General features: G+C 42.5%; 1 protein-coding gene across 2 annotated transcripts in view; it reads left to right on the forward strand.

Annotated features, from left to right (window-relative positions):
* Window positions 1-26,097, forward strand: part of LOC124601623 (protein hairless) — an 84,957-nt gene that overhangs the window by 19,240 nt on the left and 39,620 nt on the right. For both annotated transcript variants that reach the window (XR_006978580.1, XM_047136258.1), the window contains one exon: window positions 24,294-25,625. Coding sequence is in view for 1 of the 2 variants with exons in the window: in XM_047136258.1 (XP_046992214.1) it covers window positions 24,294-25,625 (1,332 nt within the window). In the remaining variant the exon portion in view is untranslated. The remainder of the gene's footprint in view (window positions 1-24,293; window positions 25,626-26,097) is intronic.

The following is a 26,097-nucleotide window of genomic DNA, read 5'->3' on the forward strand; positions in this document are numbered from 1 at the left end:
TTTTTCCAGTTTACCTTTAAACTGTGGTTTTTAGTTGCAAATTAGCTGTGATTCTTGATTTTTATTTTTGAGAGTGTAAACAGATAGTTTCCCGAAATAGCAGTCAATTGAAGTAAGGAAGTATTTTTGGCCCCTCCAATTGACTTAGTTTGCATTGGCCTACACAAATCTGAGTGAACTATCTCAAGAACACACAGGTCTAGAGCTAGATAATGAAAAAGGAACTCCTGCTCATTTGCGTTTTAAGCAAGCTGCACATGGAGTTTTAATTGCTTTCTCATATGAAATGTGACTAACCAGATCTTTGCATTGTGCATGCATTTCTTCAGAATGCAGATGACCCAGCCTTTAATGCTAAAAGTCTGCTCAATTTGACAGCAATACTGATTTTGCCTCAAAATTCCAGTCATATGGTTGATCTTGTTAGTATATTCCATTTACTAATGGCACTAGTAACCATGTTTTTGGATGTGTTGTAAATCTGAATGCCTTGCCTGTCATATAAAATTGAATGGCCTTTTCCATATATTTTACTGAAATATAGTGGATTTGTGTTTGGTCGAGATATGTATGAAATATCCTGTATTTTAATTTTGCGTTTCTTGCTGTCCATGAGAACATCTACATATGATCCCTCCATTCCTTTTTCAAAAAGTTACCATTATTTGCTATTAAACCTTGCAATCCTACCACTGTATTAATATTATTTTCATTTCATGGATATTTGGATGTATGTGGTGAAACCTGATTCTTTGTACCATTCAGTCCTGCTACTGCATTTGAAAAGAATGTCTGGTAGCTTGCTGTCTTGGTGACATTTTTCTTTTGATTTTGCTCTTGCAAAATTTGTTGCCAGATGCCCTTACTTGTTGCAATTGTAGCACCTGGGACCTTTTCTGAACATACCATTCTTTTTTTATTGATCTGCAGTACAGTATTACTAATTGATGGTTTATTACAGGCATCGCCGTCGTCGTCGTCGTCATCATCGTCGTCATCATCATCATAATCAGTTTTCAGCAGTGTCTCCTGTGATTGACAAGCATGAATTTTCTAAGCTCATAATCATAGATTTATATTCGTCTGGTAGTCCTCTAATTAGAATACACATAATCTGTTTTCTTTAACTTGGAAACACTAACCATTTAATTTTTACAATGTGGAAACTGTCCTTGATAAACATTCTCCTAGTGATGAACAATTATAAAGTCTGGTTGTCAGCAGTGTCTTTAGTAACTGTTTGTCGGGAGATACTAGTTATTTGCAGACGTGCTTTAGCTTTTCCCAAACCCCTTTAACTGTAGAGATGTCTTGCAGATGAATATATGTCGATGGATGGATGGAGAGTATAATTCTGGCTTGTACTGTGTTCATCTGTTATTTTGCCATTGGCATAATCCCATAGTTGTTTGTGTTCTAGATGAGTTTGCATAATGAACTCCCACCGAATATAGTTTTCTTTAACTATCAGTTTTTCAATTGGAGGCAGTGAACTGGTATTTGGATAAAACATAGTGTCAATGATTATGTCATTCCAAATTTCCCTCAGTGATGCTAATTTCCGCTATCCAATGATGTCATATTTTTTAGACTGTTATGCCGTATAATATGCAGTCTGGGCTTGTAAGCTGTTAGCAGAGTTATTAACAGGTGGTATCTGGCTGGAACTGCACACACATTAACAGGGTAAAAATATAACATGAGCTCTTGTAGAAGATATTACATGGCATACAAACTGTCAGTGTCCATTGTTAAATCATAGAACACCAAAGATACTTCAACCAGAGAGGCATAGATTCTAAATTCTCACCATTTCTTTATATCTTGAAGAGCATAAATCTTTCCTGAACATATGTTTTCCACTTCTACTCAATGTGCACGCACTATTCTTTTTATCCCAAAGGTCCCAGTATGTGCTTGATGGAACTACTTCTTCATTTTTTTTGTCTCTTCTCCTTCAAGAGCTTCATATGCATTTTCAACAAAATCTCGTTTCCAATGGTATAAATAATGTTTTATTACCCAGTTGTGTGCTCTTTGTCTCCCTTTGTCATAATTTTGTGTCTTTTCTAGGCTCAGTTTAAGTTTTTTATTGGCTAGCACCTCGTTTTCTGATTATAGGTCTTGAATACTTTTTGAAAATATTTTCTGGCTTCTTGGCAAAGAAACCTGAAGATGGAGGCATTTGAAATAAACTGTTTATAAAACATTCAAAATATGATAATTTATCAATCCAGTTGTTATATGTCTTGCCTTAACAGATTCTGAATAAACTTCCCAACTCGCACCTCACTGTTTGATTAGATTTGAAGCACTTTAGTAACTAGAGATCATTAAGATTGGTTAAATGTAATTTCCTTTTAAGAAGGAGTTTCAAAACTGTGACCGACACTGGAAAATACTCTTAGGTTATATGATCTTAATGAAATGGTCTGGTGGCATCATCTCAGCCATTACACTATCTTGGTTTTTGACTTGGCGAGTGGATGACATATTTAGGGTGAAGGGACAGATAACTATATGACAGTATCCCACGCTTGAACTTCTGTTCAATCAAAAACAAGATGGAACCTCAACAGATTTACTAACTCTCAAAACCACATTACTAAGACCGGTACAGACATTTTTTATATTTTTTGTTTTTACAAGAGTAACAGAAAGTCTAAAACAAGGTGTAAAAACCAGTAATAGTTGTTTTGATATTCTAAGAATAAATGTGGCACATCGCTGCAGGCTTATCACCAAGCCCAAGCAACAAAAATACTCACTGTCAGGATGACAGTCTTCTGTCTCAGCACTCGGGTGTGAACTGTGCTGAAAGACATTTGAGATACCATGAGTGACTATCAGATGTACCAACTGCAGTATCAATGTGCACCACTTGCTACAGGAGCCCCATTGGAAATAGCGGAGCATGGTAAGGCTTCTCTGCACCTGACAGGAAAATGAACATATCTTCCTGAGTGGGTTTTGGTTCACCTTGAAGTGGTTGAGCTGTTGGTGGTGGTGGTGGTGGTGGTGGTGGTGGTGGTGCGGGTGCGGGAGGTAGGATTGTAGCCCTTCTTGTTTCTCAAAATCTTTGGCAGTGTAGTCAGTGCCTCTTGTAGGCTGGCTTAACCCTGTTCACTGAAACTGTAGCTTGTTTGCCATTAATGAGATGTCCACGGTATGCAAACTCCTGCACAGAACACAATGTGCTCAAGTGTAGGGTCGTTGCAGTGGTGATTTGTCAGCGTCGGTGCTAAGCATAACGTGAGTGCATGTGTCCAGATCCTTATGCACAAATGTCATGTGCTGTCCATGCCTAATGGCTCACTGGTTTCATGTGGTCCACCGCTTTAAATAGAGTATATAGGAATTGCAGTTGATCGTTAACATTGCATACCTTTGTTGCGCCTACGAATTTACTGGGCAGGTGCAGTGACTGTCCTTATACGAGCTCTGATGCTGAAGCCTCGGTGTCTAGTTTAAATGCAGTCATCAGACCAAGTAGGATGACTGGCAGTGCGGACGTCCATATGGTCTCGTGGCGCAACAGTACTGCCTTCAGTGTGTGATGCTATCTTTCCAGCATGCCATTACTAGCTGGGCATGGCCTTATGGTGTAAGTATCTGCAGAACTTGGCGAGAATGATTCAGACTCAACCTGTCTCCCCTTGTCGGTTGTTATCGGGAGACGGCAGTCAAATCTGGCAAGCCATGTTGACATGAAAGCTGCTGCAAGCGTTTCTGCTGAAATGTCAGTAAGTACTGCTTCCAGCCAGTGTATTTACCTGTCAGTCATCATCTTCATTATCATCATCATCATCAGATAGTGACAGCCATCTGAGGGTGAATACGTGCAAAATGCGTACCGACATCTGTGAAGTCCCCTATCAGAGCATCCACGTGACGGGCAGATTTGCATAACTGGCAGCGTGGGCAAACACTAGTCTGTTGACGGCAATCTCTGTCCGTGCCCAGGCATGCGAACCACTGTGACACCAGCTTAACTGTCACGCACAGTCCAGGGCGGCACAGGTTATGCAGGTTATTGTACACTATCCGGCAGATTGGAGTTGGTACATACAGTTGTGATCTGCTGTGCAGTACATCTCAGTAGACCTTGCCGGTTTCGTCCAGAATGTCAACCAGTTGCAATTTTAGCGAAGTTTTGTCATCACTTAATATTGCTTGTAGTGGGAGGTCTTCTTGCTGCGCAACTGCTGGCTCTGTCATGTTCAGTTGTTGTGAAATAACAGATACTGTGGATAAGCAGCCAGCCACCAAGTTGGTCAATCCAGAAATGTGCAGGAAGTCTGTAGTGAATTGGTATATAAACGTGAGTTGAGAGTTCATCCGTGGTGAGCACTTGTAACTGTTCTTGTGGAATGCATATACCAGCATTTGTGATGAGTATAAACTCTGAAATCCAGTGCCTCGACCTGTGGCCTGAATTGCTTGATGGATTGGTAGCTGGCCAACAGCTACCTATCATACGTATTCCAGCACTGCTGCAAAGGCATAAATTTATGTGAAAAATATGCTAATGGCTGCATGCACCATCTACCCTTTGTTGCAAAGCCACTCTGATAGCAAACCGGCTGGCATCAACCTCTAAGGCGAGCAGAGCGTTAAGTTTTGGGTGAACGAGTAGGGTAGCCTGAGCAAGAATGTGTTTCAACGCTTTGAACACCGCATCCATACTCTCATTCCATTGCACAGGGACATTACCTTGACCCTTAGTGCCTCGACAGTGCTGTATTAAATGGTGCTTGTGCCTCGGGAGTACATGGTAAATGACACTGGTAAAAATTTAGCATCCTGAGGTATCTGTGTAGCTCTTTTATGGTGGTAGGCCTTAGCAATTGTAATATGGCCTCTACTTTTTCTGGTAGTGGTGCAGAACCAGATAACTTCAGGTTAGCCAAAAATGCATTTTGCTGTGTTCAAAACCACAACGTACTTCTCCAGTCGTTTAGAAATCTCACTTAAGTGCCTGTGATGCTGTTCTCTGGTTTCTAAATAGACCACACATCATTCAGATATGCAAAGCAGAAAGGTAGTCCACGCAAGATGGAATGTACAAACTGCTGCCAGGTCTGTGCAGCATTTCGCAACCAGAATGTCATAAACCTCAACTCAATCTGAAGGCATAATTGCAACCATCTTGAGAATGTCCTTTGGCGTGACTGGGATCTGTGTGCAGGTCTTCTTCCAGTCAGTGATGCTAAATGTGTGCAGGTCTTCTTCCAGTCAGTGATGCTAAATGTTCCTGAGCATGAGGGGCGTGGTTGTAGTCGCATAATAATGGTACAAGGTAACAGTTAAGTCCTGGCATTCAGCACTCGAAATCGCCACATGGATGCCAGGCGCCACCTTTTTCAGGGGCTTGGTGTAATGCTGATGCCATGGACTGCATGACAGGTGAATAATTCCCTTCTGCAGCGTAAGGTGAAGCTCTGCTTTTGCTATTGTCAGGTGTCCAGGCACTGATTTGCATAGGTGACATGACATGGGTGGTCCATGCTTAGCTTTAATGTGCTGGACAGTGTCATGCAACACCTGCTGTCACACTCCTGGTGATCTAGGTAAGGCTGGAAAATCTTGCAAAAACTTGTGCTACTCTTTTATCTACTACTTGCAGAAGCTCGATACTACTGGTTCTAGTGTCACAATGATATCTGGTGGTTGTCAAACCTGTAAGGCTGGCAACAAGACAGGCATTAGATATATCAGGCAAAAGCGTGAAATGTGCTAAGAAGTCGATGTCTTCTATTGCCTCAGCCATGTCCACTACAGTGAAATTCCATGTAAGTTGTCTATGGAGGCCTAGATTCACATTGTCATGCCGTGTACAATAAGTTGGGATTTCAGTATTGTCAGCAGCTGCCAAGTTGGCTTCCATGCATTGCCTGCAGCAATGGAGTGACTTCCTCTGTAAAATACTCAGATCAAATTCTGTATGTATTAGATATTTCCTTCCTGAAGTCCAATTCATTATAAATAGGTGCCTAGAGGTGTTGTGGCAGTCGGTGGTGCCTACTAATGACCACCATTCCTATTTGGGAATGTGCATGGGCTTGTACACTTTTTAACCTTTTCACCATATCTGCAGTGGTAGCAGCAAACTGTGGAACCAGACTCTGACCTGGAATGATAAGTAGAGCAACTCCTTGAATATCATTGGCTACGCCATTTACAGCAGCTCATATTACCGCAGCGGAGCTGCCATTTTTGCTCTTAAGAGATCCACCTTGGCGGCTAGGGCATCATAATCGGTACGCGACACCATCGGGGTTATGGACTTAACACTGGTAGGAACAGTTACTGTACTGACCTGTGAGCATGGCATGATGGCATTTTGAATGCGGTCAGCAAGCTCTGTGACCGTGTCCAATGACATGTCCAACTGCATAGCAATGACAGCTTTCACCTGGGCCAGCAGACAGTTGCTCCAAATCGTGTGCAGAAGATTTCCAGGAATAGTGCTGATCTCCACTTTGTTGCAAAGATGGTGAAGATATTGTGAGAGCTTCCTGTCACTCATTTCTTCTTGAGTAAATACCTGGCAAATGCGATTTTCCTGTGAAGCCACTACACGATATATGAGCTCTGCCTTTAATCTGTCATAGCTGTTTTCTATCAGAAAAGCTGTTGTTATGTCTTAGACCTCCATAGCATTTCATTGGTCGAGGTGGCTTATGACCCAAGAAAATTTAGTGTTATTGGTGGTTTTTCCAGTGTAGGGAAAGTTTGCCTCCACCTGAGCAAACCACACAGTATGGGATTGTAGGGCCAAACGGGCAGGAGGCGCACTGCCAGGTGTGATACTGTTGGTGATTCCATCATTGTTTGTTAACTCTGTACAGCAAAAATTATTATTCAGGCCACCACTGATGGGATGAGAGTATCCTGCACTCAAACTTCAATTCAACCAAAAAATGAGATGGAACTTCAACAGATTTATTAACTCTCAAAACTGCATTACTAAGTTATGAACAGGCATTGTATTTTAAAAAAGGGTAACAGAAAGTCTCAAACAAAGAGTAAAAATTGGTAATTACTCTGCTTTTCTAAGAATAAATGTGGTGCAGCGTTGCTGCAGGGGTATTGCCCCAAGTGACAAAAATGCTCAGCATCAGGACGACATTCTTCTGTCTTTGCACTCGCATACAAACTGTGCTGAACATCACTTGAGATTGGCGTGAGAGACTGTTACATGCACTGACTGCAGGATCAGCGTGTAGCAGTCACTATGAAAGAAAACATTTAAAACTATCATGATTTGTGTAAATTTGCTTTTGGTTTTCAGAAGTGGGCCAAAGAGACCTGTAGTCACAATTGCAGCTAGTCTTTCAGGAATTACTGAATGTATAGACCTGTTATGTTGCATGGTAGAAATTTTAGTTTTTTTGACAGCCATTACACAATTTCAGTAACAACTGAACTCATTGTGTCATGTTGTCAAAAATAATTTTACCATATAACTTGAGCGCGCATTTTCATGAACCGAAGTGTCCATACGTAAGGTGGTTGTATTTGACAAGTTCTTCCGTAGCACGACAGGGTACTCAAATGCACCAATGATCTGTATTCAGGTACATTCTGTGATGCAGCATATTGTTAGTTTTAAATGGTACTCATAAATTCACATCTTTGCAGGCTCTTCATACTTTTCCATCATCATATGTAAAACATTGTCAGTATCTTTTCTGTCTTGATATTCTTCACTAAACTCTCGATGTACAGGGTGATTACAATTAAAGTTAAACTTTCAAACCCCCTGTAGAAATAACACCACTGCTCAGAATGACATCAAATTGTAATGGAATATTGTCGGAGAAGGGGGAAGACGTATGACAAGAAGAAAAATAAATAGTTACAGAGTGTAGCAATAGATGGCACTGTAAGCATCATAATTTAACAGTGCTCGACTACAAATGACAAATGAATCATACAACAATGTCTTAGGTGTATGTTTGACATTAAACAAACTGCACTACTCAGTGTGCATGGGTGTACAGGTGTGATGCTGTTAGCTACATAATCCCATCCATGATGGAAAGGTCATATAGCATCGGATGGGAAAAATCATTTTTTAATTGTCCTGAGGCCAGAAGCCACACAAAAAACATCAATCACATTGGTTTTAAATTGTACGGAGGCCAAAAACTGCATAAAAAGTATGAATCAATCAAATTGGGTTATTAATTTCTGTGTGACGTGCAAAACATGTTCAATATGCTGACCACCGTTTTCTGCAATAAGTTGAAATTGAGAAACAGCATGTTCCACAACTAATCCGTGTTTCTAGGGTCACATTCAGAATGTGTTGCGCAATGCGTGCCTTCAATGCAGCAAAGTTTTCAATTGGAACACTGAACACACCATCTTTCAGATAGCCCCACAGCCAGAAGTCACACGGATGAAGATCAGATGATTAGGACAGCCAGGCTGCAGGGAAATGGCGGCTGATAATTCTAGCATTTCCAAAATGGCACTTCAGCAGCTGCTTAACTTGATTTGCAGTGTGCGGAGCTGCACCATCTTGCATAAAAATGATCCCATCCACACATCCATGCTGTTGGTTAGCTGGAATGATGTGGTTGAGCTAAAGACACTTGTAGCACTTACCAGTGACGGTACAGATAACAGGACCGGAAACACCTGTCTCTTTGAAAAAATATGGCTCTATGATAAATGATACTGTAAACCCACACTACACAGTGACCTTTTCAGTGTGAAGTGGTACTGATTGATTTGTGTGTGCATTTTCCATTGCTCAGATTTGACAATCCCCCCTGTGGGTCCGGGGTAAAAATAGGCCCGAGGTATTCCTGCGTATCATAAGAGGTGACTAAAAGGAGTCCCTCCCGCTCAAGGGGGTCGTTTGCGCTTGCATCCGGAGATGGACGGTTCAATGACTTACATTTGTGGTCATTTTGGTTTTTCGCATATTCTGGTTTCTTCCTTCCTTTGTTTGTTTCTTTTCTTTGTACCTCTCCCTCTCTCACTGTCTTCCTTACTTTTTACTTTGCCTTCTTGTCCACCCTATGGTCTCCACCTCGGCATTTGAGACAGTCTCTCCTTTCTCTCCCTCTCTCCCTTTTTTTTCCTATTCTTCTTCCTCCCTGTGCAAGCCTGAAGGCCGACCCACGCGTTCGCACGCGTAGCCAGTGACAGGTAAAGCGTAATTCCCCGCCCTGGGCACACAAGTAGGGCCCGTGCATACCCCCTGGTAAAGGCCAGGCCCGGGGAGGGGTGATTGCCCGAGCTGACATAAGTAGGGCCCGTGCATACCTCCTGGTAAAGGCCAGGCCCGGGGAGGGGTGATTGCCCGAGCTGACACCTTCCGACCATGCCGATTGGTCCCTCCATCCATTTATCGGGAGGTGTGACCTGAGGTGTAAACATTCACCTAAGGCGGGAGCGCCCTGTGAGAGGGTCCCCACAAGGAAGGTGTGCGCCATTGGAGACGCTGGCAATCGTGGGGGATTCCTCCGCAATGGATTTCTCTTCTTCTCTCTCGGCTTCTGCCCAAAAACGGAAACTTGACCAGCCACCAGTAACAAAAGTACTACTGCCTGCCCCAAAGTTCCTCGTAGTTTCTAGATCTGAGGACAGAAAGGATTTTTCATCTGTCAACCCTTTTGTTATTCAGAAGGGCGTAGATGCCATAGCCGGACCTGTCAAGTCTTGTACCAGGATGTGCACCAGTACCTTCTTGTTGGAAACTGAGAACGCCTTTCAGGCACAAAAACTCCTTCGGGCCACACTCCTGTACACGTTCCCTGTCCGGGTGGAGGCTCACTGCACTTTGAATTCGTCGCGTGGTGTGGTATCTACTAGATCACTCGACGGATTGACTGACGAGGAGATTTAGTCTTTCCTCGCTGAGCAGGGCGTGACGGCTGTCCATAGGGTCATGGAAAAAGGTCGACAATGACCTTGTACTGACCCGGACACTTTTCTTGACCTTTGATAGTGTTCAGCTGCCGTCACGCAATAAAGCAGGCTATGAGGTTATTTCTGTTCGCCCCTATGTCCCAACACCTACGCACTGCTACCAGTGTCGGCGTTTTAACCACACCCGCCAGTCTTGTTCTAATGCGGCTAAATGTGTCACTTGTGGCAGGGATGCCCATGAGGGTGACTGTCCACCTCCGTCTCCTCATTGCTTGAATTGTCAGGGTGACCATGCAGTGTCGTCTTGCGACTGTTCCATCTACAAGGATGAACACTGTATACAGGAAATTGGGTCAAAGAGAAAGTGTCCACCTCGGCTGCTCGCAAGCTTTTTGCTAGTAGGAAGCCCACGCTGCTCCCAGCTCGCCTTTCCTCGGCCTACTAGGGAGGTATCGACACAGACACGCGATCTGACCTTTAACGCCATGGTCGTCTGTTCGGCCAGTGCTAAGATCGTCTGGTCAACGTCTCCTCTTCCTCCCATCACTCCTAAGACACAAGCACCTTCATCCGCTTCTGCCAAGACTAAGACCCAGAAGTCAGATGCACGGGCCTTCAAGAAGGAACCGTCCCGTGAAGACTTCTTACGTCCCCCGAACTTCCAGCCATCAATTAGTATTTTGACTAAACGACCTTCCAAGAAGGCTCATAGGAAGCAAAGTTCTCCTTCTCCGCCTCGGCGTGTTTCTTCTTCTGTGCCACCCAGCGGTTGCCGTCATCCATTTCGCCTGGCTGGTAGCCGAACATCTGGCTGTTCACCGGCGGAGGAAGCTCACCCTCCTGGCCAGCTTAACATGGTGGCCGACGAACCTATTGTAAAAAATGGACGATGACTCTCCACCTATTGATAGCGGCAGAAGTGCTCGCTCGAAGCCGGGCCCTCAGCAGCCTTCGAGTTGACCCCTTCTTGCTTCTCCTTTTTCTTTATCTTCACACGATGGCACTTCTTCATTGGAATATTCACGGCATTCGCTCCAACCGAGAGGACTTAAAGTTGCTGCTACACTTGCACTGTCTGCTCGTAGTAGCTCTCCAGGAAACGAAGATACGCCCATGTGATCGTATTGACTTGGCACACTATACTTCTGTGCGTTTTGACCTACCGTTTGTGACAGGTATTCCGGCTCATGGAGGGGTTATGTTGCTGGTCCGGGACAATATCTACTATGATCCCATCACATTGCACACCAATCTGCAGGCAGTTGCCGTCCAAATTACTCTCCCCACTTTCGCATTTTCCACTTGTACTCTTTACACTCCATCGTCGTCTGCCTTTACTTGGGCAGACATGAAGCAAATTATTGCTCAGCTACCTGCACCATTTTTGTTGACTGGAGACTTCAAAAAAATGGCTCGGAGCACTATGGGACTCAACTGCTGAGGTCATTAGTCCCCTAGAACTTAGAACTAGTTAAACCTAACTAACCTAAGGACATCACAAACATCCATGCCCGAGGCAGGATTCGAACCTGCGACCGTAGCGGTGTTGCGGTTCCAGACTGCAGCGCCTTTAACCGCACGGCCGCTTCGGCCGGCTGACTGGAGACTTCAATGCCCACCATCCCCTTTGGGGCTGTCCAGCATCCTGCCCGAGAGGCTCCCTGTTAGCAGACCTTTTCAACCACCTCAATCTTGGCTGCCTCAATACTGGCACCCCTACTTTTCTTTCGGACACAACTCACACCTATTCCCATTTAGACCTCTCTATATGTACTACCCAACTTGCACGTCGGTTTGAGTGGTACGCTCTTTCTGATACGTATTCGAGCAACCATTTCCCTTGTGTTATCCATCTCCTGCATCATACCCCATCTCCATGCTCAACTAGTTGGAACATCTCCAAAGCAGACTGGGGCCCTTCTCTTCCAGGGCGACATTTCAGGATCAAAACTTCGCAAGCTGCAATAGTCAGGTCGCACACCTCACGGAAGCCATTCTCTCTGCTGCTGAATATTCCATCCCTCATACTACTTCTCCATGCCGCGTAATGGTCCCCTGGTGGACCACAGCATGTAGAGACGCTATACGTGCTCGCCCACGTGCTTTACGCACCTAGAAATGCTACCCTACAATGGCAAATTGTATTAATTATAAACGACTACGTGCGCAGTGTCATCGTGTTATCAAATAAAGCAAGAAAGCCAGCTGGGCTGCTTTCACAAGCTCCTTCAACAGTTTTACTCCTCCTTCTGTTGTCTGGAGTAGCCTGCGCCGGCTACCTGGCACTAAGGTCCAATCACCAGTTTCTTGTTTGACGGTCGCGAATGACGTCCTTGTGGCCCCTGAGGATGCCTCCAATGCCTTCGGCCGATTTTTCGCAGAGGTTTCGAGCTCCACTCATTACCACCTTGCCTTCCTCCACCGAAAACAGGCAAAGGAGGCAAGGCCACCTAACTTCCGCTCCTTAAATCATGAAAGTTATGATGCCTCATTCACCATGCGGGAACTCGAAAGTGCACTTGCCCGGTCACGGTCCTCTGCTCCAGGACCTGGTTCTATTCATATTCAGATGCTGAAGAACCTTTCTCCTGCGGGTAAAGGTTTTCTTCTTCGTACTTATAACCGCATTTGGATTGAGGGTCATGTTCCCACATGCTGGCGCGAATCTATTGTTGTCCCGATTCCTAAGCCAGGGAAGGACAAGCACTTGCCTTCCAGTTATCGACCCATTTCCCTGTGTCTCTAAGGTGATGGAACGAATGGTTAACTCTCATTTGGTTTGTCTTCTTGAATCTCGACGCCTACTTACCAATGTACAATGTGGATTTCGTAGGCGCTGCTCTGCTGTTGACCATCTGGTTACCTTATCAACCTTCATTATGAATAACTTCTTGCGGAAGCGCCAGACAGTGTAGTGGCTGTGTTCTTTGATTTGCAGAAGACTTACGACACCTGTTGGAGGGCGGGCATTCTCCGCGGTCGCCTCCCTCTTTTTATTCGTGCATTTTTAATGGAACTCAAGTTCAGGGTACGTGTAGGTTCTGTCCTGTCCGACACCTTTCGCCAGGAGAATGGGGTGCCACAGGGCTCAGTTTTGAGCGTCGCTCTCTTCGCCATAGCGATCAATCCGATAATGGATTGCCTCCCAGCTGATGTATCAGGTTCCCTTTTTGTGGACGATTTTACCATCTACTGCAGCGCGCAGCGTTAATGTTTCCTTCAGCGCTGTGTTCAGCGTTGTCTTGGCGGTCTTTACTCCTGGAGTGTCGCCAATGGCTTCCATTTTTCTGCCAAGAAGACGGTCTTTATCAACTTCTGGCGCTACAAAGAGTTTCTCCCACCGTCCTTACATCTCGGTCCCATTACTCTCCCATTTGTGGAGACAACAAAATTTTTAGGTCTTACATTTGACAGGAAACTTAGCTGGTCTCCATATATGTCATATTTGGCTGCCCGTTGTACCCGTTCCATAAATGTCCTCTGTGTTCTCAGCGGTACGTTGTGGGGAGCGGATCGAACTGTTCTACTTCACCTATATCGGTCGATCATCCGCTCAAAGCTGGATTATGGGAGCTTTGTATACTCCTCTGCAGGGCCGTCCATCTTACGCCACCTCAACTCTATACAACATCGGGGGTTATGTCTTGCGATCGGAGCGTTCTATACTAGTCCAGTCGAGAGTCTTCATGCTGAAGCCAGTGAATTGCCACTAACCTACCGCCGCGATATACTGCTTTGTCGGTATGCCTGTCGGCTATTATCAATGCCCAACCACCTGTCTTATCATTCCTTTTTTGATGACTCACTCGACTATCAATACGGGTTGTATGTATCTGCCCTGCTATCCCCTGGAGTTCGCTTTCATTGCCTCCTTCAGCAACTTGATTTTCCACTCCCTGCAACCTTTAGCGTAGGCGAGAGCCAAACGCCACCTTGGCTCCAGGCTCAGGTTCGTGTTCACCTTCACCTTGACCTCAGCTCGCTCCCAAAGGAGGTTACCCCAGCTTCGGTATACTGCTCGCGGTTTGTCGAACTTCGTTCGAAATTCATTAATACGATCTTCATTTATACAGATGGCTCTAAGACCAGTGACGGTGTCGGGTGCTCTTTTATTGTCGGGCCACTCAGCTTCAAATACCGGCTCCATGGCCATTGTTCAGTCTTCACAGCCTCTATCAGGCTGTTCTTTACATCCGCTGCCACCGACATTCTGCTTACGTCATCTGCTCTGATTCCCTGAGTGCCATTCAGAGCCTCAGTGATCCGTATCCGGTTCACCCTTTTGTGCACCGGATCCAATGCTCTCTTCAGCAGCTGGCGGACGACGGTTCTCTGGTTACCTTTATTTGGGTTCCTGGCCATGTCGGTATCCCTGGGAACGAAGCTGCAGATGCCGCGGCCAAGGCTGTGGTCCTCCAGCCTCCGACAGCTTTTTGTTGTGTGCCTTCATCTGATTTTAGCAGGGTCATTTGTCAGCGCATTTTATCGCTGTGGCATGCCCATTGGTCTACACTTACACTGACAACAAGCTTCGGGCCGTGAAACCTCTCCCCATGGCTTGGACGACCTCTTCACGCCCTTCTCGGCGGGAGGTGGTTGTTTTGGCCCGGTTACAGATTGGACACTGCCGGTTCAGCCACCGCCATCTGCTGATGGCTGTGCTGCCGCCATTCTGCCCATGTGGGCAATTGCTGATGGTACTCCACATTTTAACGTCCTGTCCGAATTTTAATACACTGCGGATTGATCTTTGCCTGCCATGTACTCTGGATGAAATTTTAGCAGATGACCCAGGTGCAGCTGCTCGTGTTCTTCGTTTTATCCACTTGACAAACCTGTCTAAGGACATTTGATTATGCTGTTTTCTTTTAATCCCTTGCCTGCCAATGTGCCTTTTATAGTGTTGTCCTTTTTAGTTGCTGTTTTAACACTGTGCCTCGCAGTGCAATCATAATTTAATCTGGGCGCTAATGACCACTGTAGTTGTGCGCCCTAAAACCACAAAAAAAAAAAGACAATTCTGTGTGGTGACATCTCCTGTCAGATGGAAGTGGACTTCGTCTGTCCACAAAATCTTCCACAGGCAATCATTGTCCACTTCCATGTGAGCAAGAAATTCTAAAGCGAAGGTCTCTCTTCCTGGCAGGTCAACAGGAAGCAACTCATGCACATGGGTAATTTTGAATGGGTAGCAAAGAAGGGTGTTTCGTAGGATTTTGCGCACCATGCTTGCGGGTGTGTCCAACATTCGGGCAATTCCCCGTGCACTACATGTTTGCACACCACCACTCGTCTTCTCCTGCATTGCTGTGGCCACTGCTTCCACTTACATTAAATCAATTTGTTTCCTCCCTCTACAAGGTCGCACACCAAAAGAACCCGTCTTTTCGAATTTCCGAATCATGTTCTCCAAACCCATGGCAGTCATCGGACCAATGCCTATTTTCAAACCCTTCAGTGTCTTGAACTTCTGCAGAGTGACATGTGCACAGTCATCATTCTTGTAATACAGCTTTACAAGCAGACAGCGATCCCGCATTGAGACATGGCAAACGTCGCAGACGCGAAAGGAAGAAAACCCCGTGTACCGGCGTGTTTATACCAACTTCCAGGTGGGTTGTGCGCATGACAGGTGTTTTCATTTACATATTCTGACACATACAGCACCATCTATTGGTAAATTTTCACACTATTTTTTTTCTTCTGCCATATGTTTTCCCCCTTCTCTGATAATATTCTGTTGCAATTTGATGTCATTCTGACAAGTAGTGTTATTTCTACAGTGTTTTGAAAGTTTAATTTTGATTATAATCACCCTGTACATCTCCATTGATATTCCTCATGCAGTCAATTTGGATTTCCTTCACTTTAGGTTGCACAGTGTTTTCTAGTTCTAAATCTTCTGACAGTTGACACAGAGCTTTGGGAACAATGTCCTTATCTTAAAATCAAATTCCTCTAGTGCTAATGCCTAGTGAGTAACCCAGTTGGGCATCACACAGCGTCTTATCAAGAATGCCAATGCCTTGTTTTTAATCATGACAATTGAATGCCTCCCTAGCAAGTAAAATCAAAATTTCTTAAAGCACCAAATGACTGAATGCTTTTGTTTGTCACTAGTTATTTCCACTTCCATGCTGATAATATTCTCTGCTTTCAAAAGCAAATGTTTTGTGCATAATTTGTCAGTCAACATCATTTAATCTTATAATCTCGCACATCAGTTCAGAGGTTCCACCAAATCTGAATGATATTATAATGGTGATTCCAATAATGGGAATTTAATACCTTCAATACCTTTCTGCCATGCGTCTCCCCACATCCACAAGATGTATTTTTTTAAATGTCTATTTATGAAGCATCAGTGGAAACCACAGAATATCACAAATGATTTCAACTCTTAGATTTTGGGACTGAAAAATTCATTGCTGTAGCTAATTTCTCAGACCTAGGCTCAATACCACAGGGCAAAATAAAGACTGAGAAATTTAAATTGTTTCCTTGTAGTTCTGTCATCTTCAGATTGATTGTGACACCAGGGTTTCTAAAGGCTTGCAGAACATCGATGTGCGTTTCTACATGCCGTTCTCATGAATTATTCACAGCTAAATACTTGTCATTATAAAATGTGACTCTTCATAACAATTGCTCACCAAAAATCTCGTCTAAGGCTCTCATGATTGCTGCATGTGGTATATTTAAACCAAATGGCATTCCATGAATTGATGGCACATACTTTTACAAAGGAAAGCAGTGTACTTCTGTCTGTCAGGATGCAGCGATAATTGCCTGTAGCTAATCGTCAAGACCAAACTACTTAATTAATTGGCCTCTAAACATCTGTGATAGATCTTCCAGGTTTCCTGGCTGGTCTTGCTAGGGGAGTATAATACGATACATTGATCTCGCATTTTGTAGCTTTGTCTTTCTTTGTTGCAGCGTGAATTGGATTGCTATACCAACTATCGTAGCACTCTATTATGTCATTATTAATCATTTTTTTGATCTCTTCATCTGCTATCGCTTTCTTCAGTAGTATGGGATACAACTTGATTCTAAATGGTTCAAGTTTCTACATTTTTAATTTTCATGCAACCCCATTCATTAGTGTTATGAACTGACTAAACTGCAATTGTCCAGTATAACTGTGGGTTCTTTGATTGCTCAGGGAGATGGTAGAGTGGAACTACAACATATGAAATATTAGTTCACTTTATTACAATCCATTGCCACAGGAATGGGCTGAATGTTTGCAACTGTCTTTGAATGTTAAAGCATTGTTTGATGCACACATTTACTAAACTCTTCTAGTGAATAACAAAGTTCAGAATGACAATTCAATCTAATATATGAGTAGTATGGGTCCTAACTGGATAATGATATTTGCTTGATCAGAGGCTATCCATTGTTGCGGACTGCAGCAAGGCGTTGTTAACTTCTGTGGTATTGGTGTGAGGTGCCAACTTTGTTATGGCACCATAATCTTTGGACGATACCACAGTTAGTCCTGGTTGTTTTACAGAAGAAAAAATCATGGTGGCACCTCAGAACTTCAATAGAATTTTCTCATTATGTTTACATGGAGCTCTCAATACTGGATTTCATAAACAGATTTTCCAACATTTCTTGTGGTTAGTCACGTAAGCAACCCAGTGCCAGTTCTGGAAATATGGTTCTAGCAGCTATATTTTTCACTTCCATGATTTGCTTTCACTCCGGTGTAAATGCACAACAGTTCTTGAAATATACTCGAGTTGTCAGGTTACATTGTTTTGTTAAAAATTTCCAACTAAACTGGATGGAATAGCTTTATGCATTGTAACAGAAGTAGAAATATTAGACTAAGAATGAACTTTATACTGGTTAATCAGAGAGAAACAGCCATTTTGGGATTGGTTTAATACGAAAACCACCTTGGGCCGTAAGATGTAAACACGACAGCGAAAAACAGTTTCCAAAATTAGGATTTTAGCTTCCAAAGGTGTGTTGCATGTAAAGGTATTGTTTGTGGTTGTTACAAGATGACTAATACTTCTATTTTTTATTGATTATTCAAATAGCATTGTCGCTGTAACAAATCTTCATAATGTTGATACTGTTACCCTTAAATATTCGACCGCAAACCTGCCCCCCCCCCTCCCCCCGCCCCCCACCCTTGCACGCAGTCTCTTCCTCAAATTCTGAATGGCAATAATGCCTGCTCACATATCCACTCTCTGATCAGAAGTATCTGGACACCCCTATGTAATGAGGAATTGACTGTCAGATGTCACGAGAGGCTGACCTGCCAGTACGAAAGGAGGCGGAGGGTATTGTGTTGTCAGTAGAAAAGCAGTAACAGCAGACTGGGTCAATCAGGAGAGCTCAGTGACTTCGAATGTAGACTAGTCATTGGTTGTCACCAGAGCACTTCGGACCTACTAAAGCTGTGCAACTTGACTGTTGGTGATGTTACTGTGAAATGGAATGCAAAAGAACAACCACAGTTAAACAAAGGCTAGGCAGTACTCATACTGACATACAAGGACCATGAAGCATTGTAGAGGGCGGATGTAAAAACTCGCATGAAATCACCAGAAGAAATCGCTTGTGGGTTCCAAAGTGCTACCAGCAGTCCAGCTAGCACAACTATGCATAGGGAGTTAAAAAGAATTGGGTACAAAGGTTAAGTAGATCCTCGTAAATCCCACATTTCTCTAGTTTGTGCTAAACAAAATTGAGGTGGTGTAAAATAACGACACCACTGGACAGTGGATGACTGGAAATGAGTGATGAATCGCACAATACCCTGTGGTTATCCAATTTCAAATTTTGGACGTTACAGACTATAAGACACACTTTAATTTTTAAGAAGTTTTTTAAAAATAACATTTTACCATTTTCACTATTAGATTGCAAAGCCAGACCAAAAAAAATTCTTAGTTTGTAAAACCAGACTGACCTTTAAAATCCCTGAAAATTGTCATCGGAACTTCCTCCTCCTCCTCCTCCTCCCTCAATGTTGTCCTCATCATAGATAAGATAGTTTTCGCTGCCATTGAGAGTGTTACTTATGCCACACTTCTTGAAAAATTTAACAACAATGTCATCTCTCACTCTAGACCATGACTGTTTTATCGACTGACACACTTTTTTTAAAGCTGTGAATTTTAGTGTGAATTCATGTTGGGTTTCATCCATCATCCATTTGTTCCATTCCTTTCTCATATATACTTTAAATGGGTTATTTATTGAGACATCAAGAGATCGCAGTTGTGAAGAAAGTTCTCCCGGAGTAACAGCAATCTCTGTTTCCCAGGTTCAATTTCTCTTTCACAGCATTTTTCAAATGACTACTAAACTGACCGAGCACAAGACGAAAAATCTTCTTCAACAAAGTATCTTTTCTCTCACCCGCACACTGTTAATCCATAATATCACACCAGCCTTGTCTATCCAATCCTTGTCATGTATGTGAATAACGCCTGGTGGTATTTCGGAAGGTTTTGACATTGTTTTGCACCTGAAAATGATCATTGGATTAAGTTTATCATCATCAGCGCAACTTATTTTTACAGTTACAGTTTTTGCACCTTTCATGGCAACAGTTATGTTACTTGGCACATCAAATGTCAGAGGAGTTTTGTGCATATTCACTGTTTGGCTTAGTTCAGTGCTGGTTTTCTTTCAGTGTTGAATAATAAAATGATGTAAAGATATTTTCTCTTCATACTCTTGTGGCATTTTCTGAGATTTCGATGCTAAGTCCATGACACTTCATAAACCTGTCGCACCAGCCAACTCAACCTTTAACGTTGTTAAATTCAATTGTAGCGCTAACTTATGAGCATGTATTTGAATCATTTTTGTATTCATTCCAGTGCCTTTTTGACAGTGTCCTTGAATCCGTTTCAATACGTCGTATTCTAGTTTTGGCTATTTTGCGTTCAGTCCTCTATTTTCACGTTTAGTCTTCCTCTCTTTTTTTTACTAGCCCACCAATCGTGAATGGTTTTTTCCGTTGATGGAGGGCAGAAATGCTGCTCAGCTGCTCTGTTTCCATGTTGTTCTGCATAAGCTACTACTTTCAGTTTATAGCCTGCATCATATGAATACCTTTTACTTTTTTTCCATCATGAAAATAGCTACTAACAAAAATATTGTACTGTTAACTGATAACACACACACTTTCAATTCAAATTCATTGGCACCATAGACTGCAATGACACATCATAGGCTAAACTGTGTTGTGGGTTTGTGATGGGCGGGTGGGAGAGAGACAGTGTTAGCAAACTTGTGAATTCCCACAACTCGTGTTCGTTCATCAGTGCACTGCTGCTGCCGCCAGTTGATCCAATGTTACCAGATAGAGAGAGATTTCCCTTGGCATTGAATATGTGGTCATTTTTATGATGTGGCAATTTTAAATCAGACACTGGACGTTTCTATATTACTTTCAAGTATAAGGTGCACCTGAATTGTGGAGGCAGTTTTTCGAAAAAAAAAAAGTGCAACCTATAAACCGTAAAATACGGTATGGTATGAGGATGTTTCTCGTGGTCAGGGTGTGGTCCCCATATTGCACGTATAAAATGCTAATTGCAGACACATCTCGCAGCATTATGCACTGTGTGCAATAGAGAAGCAACTTGGAGATGGTGACTGATGGTATCGGCATGACAATGCAACCTGTCATAGCGCAGAAACTGTGAGGCAATGATTTGTGGACAGTAATGTTCCTGAAATGAACTGGCATGGCTGGATACTGTTGATCAGACAGTCTGTGTTACTCTTGTTACCACCTACGCAGATTGTTACACTCTTTATTGTGACATGTACAACTTTGACAGATCGTTTAGCTGTTCAAACATATTTTCAAGATGCGAATCCAACAGTGCATCAATCTTTATTCCACAAACACTTACACCGGTTACTGTAATTAGTATTTACTGCTTCATCTCATCATTTTCATTGAGAAGTCATATGTCAGCCCACGTCCTATCTCACAAGTTGTTTTTGTGGTCTTCAGTCCAAAGACTGGTCTCCATAGTTTGTTCTATGCAAGCCTCTTCATCGCTGTGTAGTGACTGCAACCTACACTTATTTGAACCTGCTTACTGTGGTCAAGACTTAGTCTCCCTTAGCAGTTTTTACCTCCCTCCAGTCCCACTTCTCTCTATTACCAATGCCTCAGCATGTATCCCATCAACTGATCTCTTCTTTTCATCAAGTTGTGCCACAAATTTCTTTTCTCCTAAATTTTATTATGCAGTGTGCTCATTGAATCTATAGTCTTCTTCTGTAGGATCACATTTCAGAAGTTTCTATTGTCTTCTTGTGTGCATTGTTTTGTCAGCCATGTTTCTCTTTTGCTAGCTCCAGACAGAAACTTAAGAAAAGACTTCCTAATGTTTAAATTTATTTTGGATGTAAACAAATTTGTCTCACTTTACTATTACCAGTCTGTATTTTGTGCACAAACTATTTCTATCATCATCAGTTGTTTTACTGCACAAGTAGCAAAACTTGTATACTAATTTTAGTGTCACATTTCCTAATCTTATTCCCTTTACATTACCTGATTAACATTATGTTGTTTTTATTTACTTTTATTGATATTTGTCTTATAACCTCTTTCTGTAGTTATTGTATTCATTTTAATCGTGTGTCCTCTTTTTACCACAGCTGCTTTGGATGGTCATGCGCAATACTACATTCATTTAACCAGTGGTTGTTGTTGTTGTTGTTGTTGTTGCTGCTGCTTTTGCTTGCATTTGTCTCTTCTACGCATTTGTTTCCTCTGCGATGTTGCTTGACTAATCCCTTGGCCTGTGATCAAAGTTGTGCCTCCTATTTTTATGGTTATTTCTAGAATACTCATATTGTGGCTGAGGAGTATCATTTCATGTACCGAAACCAATTTTGTTACTTTATCACAGCAAACTTAATGAATGTGCTCAGTCGCTATATTCTTGACTTGGTGGCTCCTTATTGTGGCTTCTTCTTTCTTGAAAATTGTTGTTACACTTTTATTTATTGTCTTCAATCTCTTCAGTTCACTCTATACCTCATTAGAATTGTGACTAGCTCAAACTTTTTTACAAGGTAATTGTGAATCACAATATTTTTGTAAGAATTATCTGATTGTAACATTGTTTCATACATTATGTATTTGGCAGAAGCAAACTAGATTTTACTGCTTATTTTTATTCACGAGACTACTATTTGCTAATGAATACAACCTCAAAGTTCAAAAGGTGCAAAAACTTCAGCTGCATAGATTCCACATGTGCTCCATTTTTCATATAATTAATATGCCTATGAGCCTATCTTTTGTCTTTCTGGATACATTTGCAAAAGACACTTCTAAACAGTTCATAAATGCCGTGGGATGGAGTCCTTTAGTTACTTGGCTTGAAGTAATTCCGTTATTATGAATAGAGGTTGGAACTGAGACAGCCAGCTTAGAACTGTTCTCCTCTAAGGTAGCCACTACGTCTTCCCGTAATTGCTCTTTGTTGACCATGAGTGAGCTGTCAGCACGTGTATTTTCAAGCTCCTTCCATTCTTGTACTCTGGTGACTAATTTAGTAATCATAGCTGGGTTGCATTGAATTCCCTAATATCAGCATTGGCACTCAATGTGTGTACTTCACGATCTGTATGTAGATCTGCAGGTAGATTGCTACTTACTTTAAGGAAAGCGATCTATCTTTTCCAACATTGTTGACATTCCTACCTGGAGTTTCCATTGTTTTTAGATTGCCGTTTGATCACGATTTTCGGAAAGCATTATCCTTACGTCACAAATCTCATGTTTATTGTAATGTACCTGAAACTTGACATAAATTCATTTGCTTGGAAATTAAATTGAACTGCTGTTGTTGTTATTATTATTATCATTATTATGGTTGCTATGCATTTATTTATCAATTATCACTTTTTATTTGTAGTTTACTGTTGCTATTCGAGTTTACACTTTGTCATTTGGAGATAGTGAGTGGAGCTGTGATTGCTAAAATATGGAGTGCCACGTGGAGAAATTGGGGCATTTCACACATATTCTTGTGTTTGTGTTCAGTAGACAGGCGACAGCAATGGAGGCAGCCAGAAGCATTTGTGCTGTGCATGAGGATAATACCGTTGGTGGACAGAGCACAGAAGGAAAATGGTTTTCTCATTTTAAGGATTGTTTTGACATTAGTGACTCTCCACATTCAGGAAGACATTTGGGGTTTGATGAAGATCATTTAAACACATAATCGACAATGATCCATGTCAGTGTACTGGCAAATATGATGAACTGTTATCATTCCACCATTGTCTGACATTTTCATGCAATGCAGAAGATTCAAAAAATCATGTGCATGGATATTGCATGCTCTAAGCCAAAATCACAAAAACCAGTGGGTGGCCATAAGTGCATCTTTGCTTGCTGGTCATAAATTGGCTCATAACAGTACTGACCATTCCTATCCTTTATCATTACTAGTGATGAGAAATTGAATCTTTATGCTGACATAAGGAAAAGAAAGGAATGGTTGAGCCCAAACAAAGCAGCAACTCTCCGTACAGTGATCTGTGTGCATCCACAAAAGATAATGTAATGCTTCTGGTGGATTATCGATACTGTGGTGTACCAGAAATTTCTTCCCCGAGGTGTAGCCACCACTGCTGATTGCTGATATTTATTGTCAGCACCTGAGATGTCTTGCAGACACATTCGAAGAACAATGACCAGGAAGACTGTGTGATGTGACACTACTCCATGGTAATCCCCCCCCCCCCCCCCCCCTCTCTCTCCGCAACCCCCAGCATTCTGTTAGACTGGTAAAAAACTATATACAGGAGTTGGATTAGGAAATTATTCTGCATCCGCCTATTCACGTCATCTTGTGCACTCAGATTTTCAACTTGACTACACTCTATTGAAAAGCCTTCAAGGAGCTTCTTTTCCAGATAAAAGTGCACTCCAAACATGATTCGATGAGTTCTTCCCCTCAGAACCATGTGATTTCTACAGTCATGGAATTGAATGAAAAGTTACCCCAGCTTTGGCAGGCTGTTGTAAATAATGAAGGAGAATATATTATTGGTGGCTAAAATCTCTGCTATGTGTATCTGTTGTGTTTATTAAACTTATGGAAAAATTCTACGAACTGATGCACCAACCTGAGCAACCCACAAGCATAGCGTACCCATCCTGAGGAATTGTATCTTTTTAACACAACAAAGGAAAAAAATTGCACAATATAATTTACAGTCTTTAGATTGATGTGTATTAATTAAAACTGTCTAAAATTGCTAACTTTTTGTGTAATCAATAAGAAATAGTTTGTTGAAAAGTTATAATGCAAATAAAGTAAATAACAATATTACATCCACTGTTTTAATATGAATGTTACTAATAATTTCATTAATTTCAGTGTCAGATGACAACTCATCTGTCCAGTCATCACCTTGGCAGCGAGATCACTGTTGGAAGCAGACCAACCCTCGGCAAGGCATTGGTAAAGAAATGACTTTTGTGATGCAGTCATTTCCACACATGAGGCATCTAAGGAGTCTTCATTCTGTGTTTCACTGTATACAAAAGAAGCGTAGATGCCCTTACGTACCTATAGAAGTGTCAGTGGAGAATCACAGTGGTGTAATAAGTGCACACGTAAGAGGTGGAAAGAAAGAGCGAAACAGAATAAAATTGTTGGATATAGTACAAACTTTATTAGATAGAGTGAAAGGCTCAAGTAGTAGTAATGAAAGCACTGTTTGCTCTAATGCAAGTGGGGCTATTCCACCAAATCACGTGCGGACAGTAACTGTAGCAACGGCAAGACTGGATCCTAGCATTATATCCCCTAGGAAGAGAATACTTCGTGAAATGGAGAGAGTTAGTCTTGAGGACATGTCGAACTCTAAACGACAGCGAGCTCGTACCAGTAGTGCCTTGCCACAGAACAATAACAATGGTAGCAGTGGAAATTGTACTGTTACGTGCCAAACTCTCCAACCTGGCAGTGCACTTCCGTCTCCTCCCCAGCCTAGTGTCAAAGGCAGTGTGAGTAATTACAGTATTACCTCGCTCCTGGGAAATAGTCGAAATGAAGACGTACCAACACCTGGACCTCAAGATACAGACACATCATTCCTACGTACTCTCCTGAAGTCTTCAGCGCAACAGACTAGCAATGTCGAACAGACTCCCAGACCCAAAGCGGCTTCAAAGCCTGCTGGATCGAGGAAATCGTCACCCACACAGCAGCAGCAGCAGTCACCTCAACAACTGCCACAAACGCAGCACTCCCAAAACCAGTCACCTACACAGCAGCAGCAGCAGCAGCAGCAGCTGTCGTCCCCATCGCGGCTCAGCTCTCCTGCTCTCTCACCATCACCAGATAATCTTCGCTCTGGACTTAGAAATCCAGTTGTTCCGTCCATTGGCAGCTCTGCACACCTCTCTCCATTCCTTACACCTCCACTGATATATCCACAGCTTTCATCTCCCTTTTTACCTCATCCTCCTCCGACATTAAGTCATCATCCTTACTATTCCAGCCCTCCACCTGTATCTGCATATCGTGGATCTCCATCACCAGTTCCAACTTTGTGGGTACAATACCCACTTTCTAGTCTTCCAAGGGGGGCAGTTCACTACGGACTAGTGGCTCCCTGCCATGCACCACCTCTTAGTCCGTGCCATTACAGCCCACTAACGCAACAACCACTGGAAGAGCTGAAGAAAGAAGATAATGGTTCAGGTAAGCGTAGAAATAATAATTTCTAAGAGATTGATTTAAGGGTGGTAAAGTGAACAGAGGATGTTCTGAACAGTAGAAATTAATTTCTCCCAGCCCCATACAGATTCCTAATCCCATATAGAGAACCCAGAAAATTTGCGATTGTGAATTTTTAATAGCTGTGAAAAATGAGTCTACCAGTATGTTGCTTCCTCCTATGTACTGGTATATCTTGTGAAAGTTAAAAATTGGAGAGATTTGAGCTTACACATAAGCTTATCAGAAACCACTCTCCCCACGAATCATTTACAACTGGAACAAGAAGAGAGGGGAATGGCAGGGGTACACAAAGTAACCTTCTGCCATGCAGCAGACAAAAAAGCAAGTTAATGTTGTTTTAGCGTCCAGTTCAGAGCTATCTTGAAAGTTTCAAGTCTCTAGCAAATCAATAGCATAATTTGTACCAGAGGGACAAGAAAGTACCTAACATAAA

This window comes from Schistocerca americana, chromosome 1 (genome assembly GCF_021461395.2).
Source record: "Schistocerca americana isolate TAMUIC-IGC-003095 chromosome 1, iqSchAmer2.1, whole genome shotgun sequence".
NCBI classification, from domain to species: domain Eukaryota; kingdom Metazoa; phylum Arthropoda; class Insecta; order Orthoptera; family Acrididae; genus Schistocerca; species Schistocerca americana.